Below are 12,430 nucleotides of genomic sequence, written 5' to 3'. Positions count from 1 at the left end.
CTTAGAGGTCATTTCCAACCTTAATCTGTCTATGATTCCACGTAGAGTGCATGTATTAACCTTCTGGTAACTTTTTATTCTTTCTTTCAGTGGCAGTTAAGAGTTTGTACCGTGTTTGCTACATATCTGCTATAACCCATTCAGTAATGCTGAGACCTGAAAAGGACAAATAACAAGAAGAAATTTTGCAACTCCAGTATGTGCAGCAGCAACAAACCTTTTTTGTAGAACAGAGAGAGGGAGGTAGATTTCTGTGGCTTCTGTGTTTGTGAGGTCGCAGATGGCTGAGCATCTGGATTAGAAGTACCGCTTTGAGGGTGTCCAGATGCTTTCTTCTTAGGAGATCTCACAGGAGAAAGATACCTGGGGATTTAACTTCTGTTAAGCACTTCATCATCACAGAATAAAGGAACAATTTTACATGAATAATATTGGAACAAACTCTCCCCTCTCCGCCAGTAGGGGAAACAAATTGGTACTGTAACCTGTTATTCACATATTATAAATTAACAATTCAAATTACTGAATGAATTGATTACTCATCTGTATTCTTTCCTTCTACAGCTCAAAACAGCAAGAGAAATGTGTTAGTGACAGCACACAATGGAGTTGCTCCTTTCTCTCCTCCTTCCCTTCTCTTCTCAAAACTCACACCCTTCCACTTGCTTCAACTTCAACTAACACCCAGCCAAGAACATTTATCTGATAAGAGGATTTATTAATTCCTAGGCAAGGAAGAAAACAGTTTGCAAATACAAGTTTGATGGGGCTTGGATTTAAATATTGAAGGAGATATCCACTATGAGGGACATGGTTTAGTGAGAGCTATTGGTAATAGGTGAATGGTTGGACTGGATGATCTTTTAGCTCTTTTCCAACCTTGGTGATTCTATGATTCCATGATTCTATACATTTCACTAGACATCAAGCATGTACATCACTTACAGATCTGCTGCAGTGTGGTTATGTTGGAGAGGCAGATTTAGGGTGGAAGTGGGCTCAGGCTGATCGGTCTGACCTTCTCGTTCTTTTGACTGCTTGATAAGATCAAACAGAGGTGAATCCTAGAAAAAAAAATCCCAGTAAGAGTACATTACACTGAGAAAAGCCAGTCACACGAGACAGACGTTGTTCCTCCTCTAAAAAATAACATCCAAAATATGCTTCTCAACAGGAGCTTAATGCTTTGAAATACTTCAGAATACACAACTCATCAGAGTATCAATCAATTGTAACTATTAAAACACACCAAACTTCTTCTATAGCAGTCTATTAGGTACAGTCTGAGGCATTCTAGAGTCTCTTACTATTTCCTATTTCATAGCCACTCCTAAAGAGAAAAGCACACGGTACATCAAGTATGATTACAAAAGGTCATGATCCCTAAAAACACGTGGCTGCCTGAAAGGCTCTAGTGAAAGAAAGGCACCGTTTCTGCTGCAGTACCTCCCCAACATTTCACATCCAATAGATAACATATAAGCACATTCATAACTCATCTGCCTGCAGTGGGAATCATTCAAACTTCTGCAATATCATTTCTGGATGTGATTGTTCCAGAGCTTCCTCTGGCAATTGCTGTGCTAACTCCACATGCATTCAGTCTCTGCCCTTTTACCCGACTGAGACCTTAAAAGTACAGTGACCTGATCCTACTTTGGTAGGTTACTGTCCCTGTATTCAATGGATGCTGATGGAGGGACACGGAAACAGCAGTCTGATATTATAAGATATGTTCAATATATTTATTTTCTTTTGCCCCCCCCCTCCAAGAGTCCACACTTTTTAACTTTAAAGTCAGTTATTTGGACATTAGGCAAGGCAGCTGGAATAAGCCTGAACCTACTAAGAGCTCAAGGGAGGAAGCAATGAAGAGAGGATTTAAGTGGAATGAGGATGGATCTGGCTGATGTCACATTAGTGCTACTGCTGTAATAAATAGCAGCCCTGCAGAAACAGTGTCTCAGGCTTTTGTTGTTTGTGTGTCACGTATGCAGTAGAATTCTGCTGAGACATCAAGATTGTAAAGGAAAATACTTTGGCACCACAGTTATCATTAATTCTGAAAACACCAGGTTGCTGCCTCCTGTTTGTTGCATCTTCTTGAAACATGGCTCTCATCCTTGTGGATGATGTTCCTTTGCAAGAAAGCAGCATGAGAAATCCAGAAGCAACGGAAGAACAGCTTATAAAAAGCAGCTGCCTCCTCAGAGGGGAAAGCAGTATTCCTACAGACAGGGAACAAACAGGGGCACAACCAGAAATGCAGCATTTACCTCCTAACAGTCCCCTAAAAGCCACAAAGCCGATCAGCTCAACACTGCCTGCATAAAGCATCATTTTGCTGTCCAAGCTCTGTTTGGTTCTACAGATTCACGTGTTACTAACACTAAAATATGACAGCACAAATGACAAATCTTTACATACAATAACAGCCAGGTATGCAGCATGCAGTCACTTGGCTGAAGGTCATAAGAAAACATCTAGCAAAATCAGGCCAGTTTTATTAGGATTAAAACCAGCATGAAGAGCCTCTTAATGAAGTCTTTGCTGTAGAAAAAGAAAAGAGCCTTTTGCTTCTGAAATGTATCAACTACCAAGTCAGATCAATAAGATGAGAGTGACTTGAGATTCACAACTTTTCCTACCGTGTAATTTATAAGTTATGCTTTTGGGCAATACTGAAGCTGTTCCATTCATAACAGAACAAAACAGAAGTTACTGACTCATAACCACAGAGTTATTTCTCCATCATTTCTCAACCCGACCTTGGACTGGTTTGCATCATCTTTCCTTGTATTTAGGAGTGCACGTGCTTCTCACTTGTTTCTTTCAGTGCTGCTCTTGCTGGAAATGCACAGACATAACCTTCTCCACTTCTCATTCTTCTGGCCACTGTGTTTCTTCCTTTTTATTATTCCCACCAGCACGTCACTATGGGACCCGAGTTTTCTTTCCAAGAGCTGTCACTAATTCATGGTGAAAATATCTATTCCTCAACTAAGAGTAAACCTCACCTCATTTGATCCACATTTTAATTATTAATAATTGGAAAAGTATTGTTTTCTATAAAGCATTATTAAAAGGAAATGGAATTGATGGAGGGCGAGGGAGGGACAGGTGAAGAAATGGAAGGAGAAGTTGCAGCTTTTGAAGCTGACACTTCCAGTTCCAGGCCCTCCTGCTCCAACTGTCACTGCATGGAGTGTGATTTCATTGCAGATAATCACAGGATATCCCAAATTGGAAGGGACTCATAAGGATCATCAAGTCCAACTCTTGGCTCCATGCAGCACCACCCAACATCCAAAAAACTGTGTCAGAGAGCGTTGTCCAAACACTCCTTGAACTCCAGCATTAAACTCTCTGATAACAAGATAGCGAGAAAGGACACAGCAGCTTGCTACCTATGAAAGGGATCTGCCTACTTTTACATCATTTTCCCTGCTCCTTTCCCCCTGTTTGCTAGCGTTGACATTAATTCAGCCTCTGCACAGGGCAACACGATGCACCAAAATGGCAGAAAGTCAACAGAAAACACAAAACATCATTTTGACTTAAATCAGCTCTGCAGAGAATTGAGCCAAGAGAGCCAGAAGAAGCATTAAGGTCAGGGCAGCAACCACACAAAGGTTGGGAGCAAGTAGGAAAGAGAAGAAAACAGCAAGTATGGAACTTCTGCATTTACTCACAACAACCCATTAGATTAGCTGATTTTTCACCTTGGATTTTACTCTACAGGAATTTATGAGATGTCCTACTTTCCATCAGTTCCATGAAGTACAATAAGCAAGAAAATATACACTGCATTGCAAAATCTACTTAGAGCAGCAAGACACAGCAAGTCCAATATGCCTTTTCTGTCTCCCCAGAATTCTCATTAAGCCAGTGGTTAACAGTGTATGATCATAAATAAGTGGCTGTCACATCCCAGTTGGTTCCCAGCAACGGCTGGACATCTTAAAACAATGACTCAGTGGGAGACCTATGGCAAAACTTGGTTTCTTCAAAAGCCTGCAAAAAACTGTGTCAGTGATGGGGTTTGCACATCTATTTTTTTCACTTGGTGAAAAGGAAGGTGAGCATCGTGATAATCACAATTTCCATGGTAAAACCATATGTGCTCTTCTCCCAGGGAGAAAAACCACTCTTATTTGCAGCTTTCCAAATGCAGAGCCACAATGATCAAATGAAAAGCAGATACTGTTGAAAGATGTTGAAACACACAGAGGTGAGTTTCTGCAAATGCATCTACCCTCTGCCACACAACATTCATCAGCTGCTGATGGGTTTAATTGTAACCTTGACTTCTTCCTTTACATTTAAACATGAAAGTTCTTCTGTAACTTGCAGTGATTTTTCAAGGAAATGTATTAACCAGAGTTTATTGGTGCAAATTCTGATTGGCTTTGGTTACACAATTTGGTATTCAAGATTCTACATCTTGCTTGAACCAATGAAGTGGAATGTCAACAAGCAGACAATTTACCAGTCCTCTGAGTAAGTCACAAAAGAACTTTAACCCCCAGGTCCAGCTTTATCTTGCTGGAATGTTTATCAGTAACTTCTTTTTAAAGTGACATTATTCACACTATCTAGTACAAATTTTGTATTGCTTTCTAAAGCTTTTAAGCAACACATCAGGTCAACAGGTCACCTCCAATGCATTCTTTTCACATGAAAGGGGTTTTGCACAGTTTTTACTTCAATGCCAAGCAAGTGATTCATAATACTAGATGCACTCACAGAATAAATTCTACTGATAAAATGAAATGCTGCTTTTAATTTGAATCTGCCATGCAACAGCTAGCCAAGGTCCACTTCAAGAGATGCAAAAAGGGAGGAAGGATGTGAGAGCTAAAATTTCTCACAGTCAAACAGGCATTGGCTGTAGAATCAATAACAAGACAGAAATGTGACTTGTTCCCCTCTAACCATAACTCTGCAAAACCAAACTGGGTATTACTGAGTCACCGGCCCTGGAGGTGTTCAAGGAGCCCTTGGACGTTGTGTTGAGGGACATGGCTTAGTGAGAGCTTTGGTGATGGGCGGATGGTTGGACTGGGTGATCCTGTGGGTCTTTTCCAACCTTGGTGATTCTATGGTGCTATGGGGGGCAGATTAGGGAGTGATGATACCTGCACTGCAAACACCTGCAGTCATTTTGCTCCAGCCTGCAAACTCCTTTTATGGACAAAACAGGTTGAATTTCTTGTTGGCTAATCTTTATTTGACTATGATGAAACTACAGGACACACGGATGCTTCCCACTTTTGCCGTCTTTACATTAGCTCTGTCCCACCTCTATGTCTGATTGGACTTTGGTTTCCATGAGAAGATTAAACAAATGACCTATGGCCTTAAATACAGAGCACCACTGCCCTTTTGGGTTGGGGTGTATTCCACTGACTATAAAGGAAGTCCCAGAGCAGCTTTCCTCTCAGGCAGTATTAATTGACAGTTTATAATATTTTAGAATCTGCTTTTGTTTTTGTTCTTGTTTTCTACTGCTTTACACTTCCGTTCCTTACGGTAATTTTCTAATTGTTTTTAATTTCCAATTATTTGTCCACCATAAATTTTAATACCACGTTTATCACTGCACCGTGTGTCTCAATGCCTAGTGACACTGTTTTGTAACAATTAACACCATCACAAATTACTGAGTCGATCAACGCAATACATCACATTAACAAACACGTTTCTTCATACTATGATAAAAGGTGGATGCGATTTTGCAAGGCGAAACAAAGCCAATTTAGAATTGACAGCTTTGGAATGGAAGCACAAAGACTGTATGGGAACTATCAATTTCCTTTTCTCTTGTCCAGGACTGAATTACTGGACTGGAAAGCAGACTCTTGTTTGCAGTTGTATTTCAGAAACATTACACAAGAAATGGCATTGAGAATTCTGAGAGTAATTGAGAATTAGGTTGGGACTGTCACAGCAAAATATACTTCACAGTCTTAAGGTATTTGCCATGAAATACAAGACTATGGACAATGTTTTTGTTTTATTTATATGTACATATCTCCTACTAAATGAGTTGTGTTAACTAAATTATCATTCTATTAGGACTTTTGTTCATTAAAACAAACATTGACGTTAACAATTACAGTGCTAATCATAGAATGGCCTGGGTTGAAAAGGACCACAATGATCATGAAGTTTCAAGCCCCCTGCTGTATGTAGGGTTGCCAACCACCAGACCAGGCTGCCCTGATGTTAACTTCAAAAAATGTAACATCTGTGTCCATTTCTTGACCTGCCTAATAGTCTAACTCATATAAGAATATTGTCCAATCTGCTTTTAACTCCTTAGAGCACTTGTTTATTTAATACAAGAGGCTCTCCTAGTGATCTTTGGTATTTAAAAAACAGCATAATGTTGGTTTACAGAACGTAATGCTGTCATCAAGCCTTGTGATAATCTCCTTTTATCTAAACGTGTAATGGGCAGAGGAAGAAAAAAAGAAAAAGGTAGAGAAAAAAACAACTAGTTGTGGCATCTGAAAGGCTTTCCTCCTCTCACAAAAGGTATGGAAAGTCATAAACTACCAAGGAAGTGACAAGCACATACTGATGACATTTAAAATCATGTAAACTCCAATGATTTGAAGTCCTTGACAGCAAGCACACCAACAGCAGATCTGAATGGATGTCCTGGCTCCAAACTTATTAGGAATTTTCAAGTCCAGTTCTCTCACATTTCAGCTTCTTATAAAACAAGAATCAGTTACCGCACCAAAAAAAGAGCAATTATTTTGTGGCCTGATATTTAGAACCCTTCATAGCTGATTTAGAGAACCTGTTTTAGGTAGTCTCAAGTACATATACAAATGTATCAACATGAAATCAAGCAACTCTAATGGGGGAAGCAGCAGTTTCCTAAAAAAAAGAGATATCTGAAGGCTTAGTGAGAAATGAGTTCAGATCTCTTCAGTTAACAGCAGGCACATCAGGTCCTAAGAGCCAGGCTATGCATTTTAAACTAGTGTTGCTTTAAGTAAGGCTGTAAATCCATTATCTTTACAGCTTCCCTTTACAGTTTCTCTCCACTCCCAAGACTGCTCTTCGTCAGGTGGTTCTGTATTAACCAACCCCCTGTGTTTCACGTGGTCGCTCAGCATAAGATCCTGGACCATCTCACTACAAGATAGAAGAATCATAGAATGTTTTAGGTTGGAATGATCTTAAAGCCCAGCCAGTTCCAACCCCTGACCACAGTCAGAACTGCCACCCAGCAGCTCAGGCTGCCCAGGGCCCCATCCAATCCGGCCTTGAATGCCTCCAGGGATGGGGCATCCACAGCCTCCCTGGGCAGCTGTGCCAGGGCCTCACCATCCTCTAAGCAAATAATTTTTTCCTAACATATAGCCTAAATTTCCTTTTTTTTTTTTTTTCCAGTTTAAAGCCATTTCCCCTTGTTCTATCACTATTAGATTGTGTAAAAAGTGTTCTCCCTTCTGCTTAAAAGCTCCCTTCAGGCACTGGAAGGTGTTCCACAATGAGGCAACTGACACATCTATAACCCAATCACCAGTTGAATACTGAAGAGAAAAATGAACCACGGGCTTTAAGGCCATTCCCATTTGCTGTGACAATGAAACCACCTTTTGGAAGAACTGCTTCAGAAGGAGTTTTGAAGACCAGCCTACAAGCACAGGACTACATTTTCACTCAGCTCTTTCTTTGTTTAAACTACTCAGGATGACCTTGGGAAGGCTACATGGCTTGCAGTAGGCTCCCACATGTGTTTCTTCAGCAGCTTTTCTGCTTAACGTTCACACAACTTCAACCACTATTTAGTTTAAAACACGGCTCTCTGAGTAACTAAGGGGTTAATATTCAGCACATTAAAGCCTTCACTACACAACTGCTCTAAGTCAGCATAAGCCAGTATTGCACTAAAAGACACAGTCTCAAACCACAGAACTGTGCTTTTTTTCTGTTCTGCTGATTTTCTTCTTTCTTCTAGGTGAAGGTTTCTTGTTTTGCTTAAACCCCCTTGGCAGGGGAGGCCTTGGGCTTAGTTTTACACTCTGGGCAGCTTCCCTACGTATAGCACTTTATGGCAGTGCCAGCACACTAGCTCAAATAAAGAGACAAACGAGCAGCTGTAGGATGACATGAGCCAGCATCTTTCAGTGGCAGCACCAGCACCAAGAACTGGAGGACAATGCAAAGAGATCTTGTGATTTTCAATGACTGGACGATAAAGTAGCCATAGTACTTGATGACAAAAACAAAACCAAAGAGAAAAATGACCTTACGTTGACAATCCATAGGGCTCTGAAGTCACTGTTATTTCAAGGCGAGATATTTAGAGCCAATGTGAGTAATGCTGAAAATGCCAACTCATGGCTCAGAAGTCCAAGTATAAAGAATTATTAGCAAAGTACTAAAATAGAATTATCATTATGCCTGTACTGTAACCACAGCATAGCAAAAAAAGTCATCAAACTAAATTAGCAGGCAACAAAACTGAAAGCCAAAAGCAACTGTTCTTTTTGCATACAGCCATGGAAGCAGCCAGCACAAAACACTGCAAACATACAAAACACCTTGCTTCAAAAGACAACCATACAAAAGGTCTACAAAGCACTACAGAATACAACAAAATCCTTGCCATGTGTTTTTTCTGAACATTATCTACGAAAATTACACTGTAGGCTAGTTTTTCCCCAGAGGAACTGCCACACGCCTCTTCCAGATAGATCTTTGGTCTGAACTGGCAGTGCTGCTAGAGGAACAACCTTATCTGAAGTTATTAGCATGTTTATTACCTTGCTCCCAGTTGTAACCGGGCTTCAGTATGAGTCATCTGTGACACATCTAACTTGCCAAGGTTTTTAAGCAGGAGCCAAAGGTCTCAAAGACAAAGGGAACTCGAACCGGTGTTTTCTCTCTCAGCACAAGAGATTGAGCATAGTATGTGAACTAAAACCCTCTCGATGAGAGCCATTGGACTGTCGGAAATGGTGATGCATCAGTCAGCAACAAAATGTCCTGCCAAAAATCTTGAGGTTGAGAACTGTATCAACAACCTTAAACTGTGAAAACATTATAGAGCGTGAAGACTTTGTCAGCAAAGCAAGATGAGATGCATTAAAGGACCAAAAGTATTAAGAACAATACTCCTGTAATTATTCTCATACATGAAAAATCACTGCACTCAGGAGCAAAATAGCACTTTAAGCACTTATTTTCTTCAGAAGAAAATTTGGGTCACTAAATCCCTGCTTTGGTAAAGACGAATTTCTATAATTGCTGTGGTAACAAGCGAGCAGATTGTTACAGCACCGTATCACACTAACCCCCTCTTTCTAGTTGTTTCTATTCTAATTGACTTACGCAGTCGCTGTTCCCAGAACCACAAACCAAGAGTTCCAGGAATTATTTTTCCCAAGTACAAGCATAGACACGACACTGCTCTCCCATCTCTCATCTTCTACCTGGCAAAACACTCCAACGTGATTACAAAGCAGCATTAAACGTGGACGAAAACAAGCAAGCATAATGACATGCTGATGAAAACAAGCGACTTTGCCTGCCCCACATCAGGCAGGAAACAAGCCTGTAAGCTCTTCATTTTATTGCACTCTCTCTGTGCTGGGGTGCACATCATGGTGCACCAGCTCAGCCCCGGCGTGATCCATTGCAAGAATTCACAGCACTGAAACCTCTGACTTCAAATGGCAACACGTATCTCATGAGAACCCATTTCATGTAAGTATCCTTCAGGTACCAACAACGTGGCGTCTCTTAGATTTTTGTTTTAAGCCAACAATTCAGTTTCAAGTCTCATTTTCTTCCCAGTTTCTCATTAGCTGGACAAATGTAGGCATAATATATCACCAACAAATCTCTTAATCCAGTTGAAGCAGTAAGCGTGCCAGGAAATTCTGCACACAGCCCTTTTTTAAAAAGCAAAACACTATCTTTTAACACAGCCAAGGATTTGCTGAGTTTCCAATTGGACAAAACCAGATGCAACAAAAATCTGTCGAGAACAAGGATTGCTACCATGAATTGCAAATACTAAAAGAGCAATCCTCTAGAAAAGGAGCATGAACTGGGACAAGTCACATTAAGAAGCTGCAGTAAGAGCAGAACAATGTATGATACTGAAAAGTAAAAATTACTGCGACTTGCAATATGATTTGTATAGTTTAAAGTAGGAAATGAGGCAAAGAAATTGGGATTTCCAAAAGCAGTGTGATATCCATGATACGACATGGATGGAGCTGAACGTGGTGAGGGATGTGAAAGGTAACAAGAAAGGGTTCTAAGGACTGGAGCACCTTTCCTATGAAGAAAGGTTGGGAAATTGAGATTGTTTAGTTTGGAGAGGACAAGGCTCCGGAGAGACTTCATTGTGGCCTTCCAGTAGTTGAAGGTAGCATATAAACAGGAGGGGGAACGGCTGTTTACATAAGTGGATAGTGATAGGACAAGGGGGAATGGTTTTAAACTGAGACAGAGGAGGTTTAGGTTAGATATTAGGAGGAAGTTTTTCACACAGAGGGTGGTGATGCACTGGAACAGGTTGCCCAAGGAGGCTGTGGATGCCCCATCCCTGGAGGCATTCAAGGCCAGGCTGGATGTGGCTCTGGGCAGCCTGGTCTGCTGGTTGGTGACCCTGCACATAGCAGGGGGTTGAAAATGGATGAGCATTTCTATGCTCATTCAACCCAGGCCATTCTATGATTCTATGGCGTGATTCGACCATCACTGTTTTGCTTCACATTGAAATACTACAACACAAGCAAGAATACCATTGTATAAAACATATTCAACGATCACTTTAGGAAAATATTTCCACCTGAAAAAAAAAATACACTTAAAAATGAAAGAAAAAATAGATTTGTAGCAAAACATTCTTACAGTAAAGCACACCAACATTTTGGGTGTAAACCCATCCCTTATGATGAGTTTTGATTTTAGTCTGAACCTTCACTTTTGTGATCACCATTACAGGCAAAGGAATAGACAAAGCTCAGCTATCTCAGCCCACAGCCCATCAGCTGTTGGAGCACAATGACAAAGCAAACCAGATGCCTCCAGATGAACGCTTCTGCCTTGGAAGCAATTGGGTAACCATCAGATAAGATGCAATACTGTAAAGACAGAGAGCAGTGCACGGGAGGTCAGGTTAAGAAAATGAAAGGAATTCTTGGTTGGACTTACTGACTTTTAAGGGTCCTTCCAAACCCAAAGTATTCTAGGATTGATTAGTCTTCATTAAAAACACATTCCTTCTAATCTGAGCATAAGAAATTCAGTTTTGGCAGTATGACACAGAACAGTAGAAAAATCAAAAAGAACAGTAGAAAACTCAAACTTGTCAATAATTTGTCTAGAGAAAAACCTAGAAGATTCTATTTATTTATTTTTTTTTAATGTTACACTCATTTCACACTTTTTAGCTATTTTACAAACCTGGTATTTTATTATTTACCAAGTATTTTTCCTGCTGCTTTCTCTGTAAGTTTTACTGCTAATGCTGTTAAGCTAATTCTACTATTACGAAGCTTGCTGGCCTCCTTGCCACCCAGGCTTCCCTCTAGTTGTTTCACTTCTCCTCTTGCTCATGAGAACAATTTCACCAACCCATGGCATTGGCTGACTAAGAGCTATAAATCTGTACATCCATAACAGAAACAACCTTAAAGTTTGTTTATCTACACTAGCTTTTCATACATTTGAGACAGAAAAATGTACCCAAACACAAGTATTACCAACAAATGATGGGAGTCCAAAGAATCCACAAAGTTATCAAAAGATCTTCAGAAATATGAAAGAAACCTTAATAAAATGCAAAATACACCTGCTTTGATACACTTGTAACATAGTAAGATGCAGTTGAATAGGAAAGGAGGGGCAAAAATCATAAAAAGAGGAAAAAAATGTGATAAAATCTATACGTGAAATCCAAGAGAGTGCACCTATGTAGTAAACTGGTCACTAGGATGCCAGTAACACATACAAGAAGCTCAATCCAACATTTGCCAAACGTAACCCAGGTTACTTTTCAGCAAATAAGGTAAGACAAGACACTCAGTGCCTTTCCTCGTGGCCACACATCAACACTTGTTTCTGAAGACTCATCAGGCTCTGGAAAAACAGGTTGACTGGTGGCAGAACATCTCCCCCTCAGCTATTTAGAAAGGAAATGATGCAGAAAATTACTGATTTATAGTGCTTGAAACACTTCCTTTCTAATCCACACCATAAAGGGCAAACCTTGAATGGTGTTGCACGTATATACAAGGGCCAAAGATATAATGTGATACGGAGTAATCAAACGTGATGCAATTCTTAATTATTACTTCATATAAAATGAATGTTTTTTAATTCATTTCAGCAGTTTGATGGATGGTACAAAGAAGGGTTAGAGGAAACTGCATGCTGCCATTCCGAATCA

The 12,430-nt window shown here is 40.2% G+C and overlaps 1 protein-coding gene across 3 annotated transcripts in view; it reads right to left on the bottom strand.

The window, feature by feature from the left end:
- The window catches only part of RB1 (RB transcriptional corepressor 1), an 80,090-nt gene that overhangs the window by 7,452 nt on the left and 60,208 nt on the right, over nucleotides 1-12,430 (bottom strand). Inside the window, exons 18-19 of one of the 3 annotated variants that reach the window (XR_007379260.1) lie at nucleotides 946-1,064; nucleotides 220-363 (exon numbers count right to left, since the gene is read on the bottom strand). Coding sequence is in view for 2 of the 3 variants with exons in the window: in XM_048957327.1 (XP_048813284.1) it covers nucleotides 218-363; nucleotides 946-1,064 (265 nt within the window). In the remaining variant the exon portion in view is untranslated. Of the gene's footprint in view, nucleotides 1-217; nucleotides 364-945; nucleotides 1,065-12,430 lie in introns of those variants that run through there. The other 2 variants (XM_048957327.1, XM_048957332.1) reach the window with 2 other exon arrangements.

The sequence above is a fragment of the Lagopus muta genome, chromosome 1, assembly GCF_023343835.1.
Source record: "Lagopus muta isolate bLagMut1 chromosome 1, bLagMut1 primary, whole genome shotgun sequence".
Taxonomy (NCBI): Eukaryota; Metazoa; Chordata; class Aves; order Galliformes; family Phasianidae; genus Lagopus; species Lagopus muta.
Note: the sequence above shows the minus strand (reverse complement) of the source record. Positions and strands in the feature narration are given on the sequence as shown.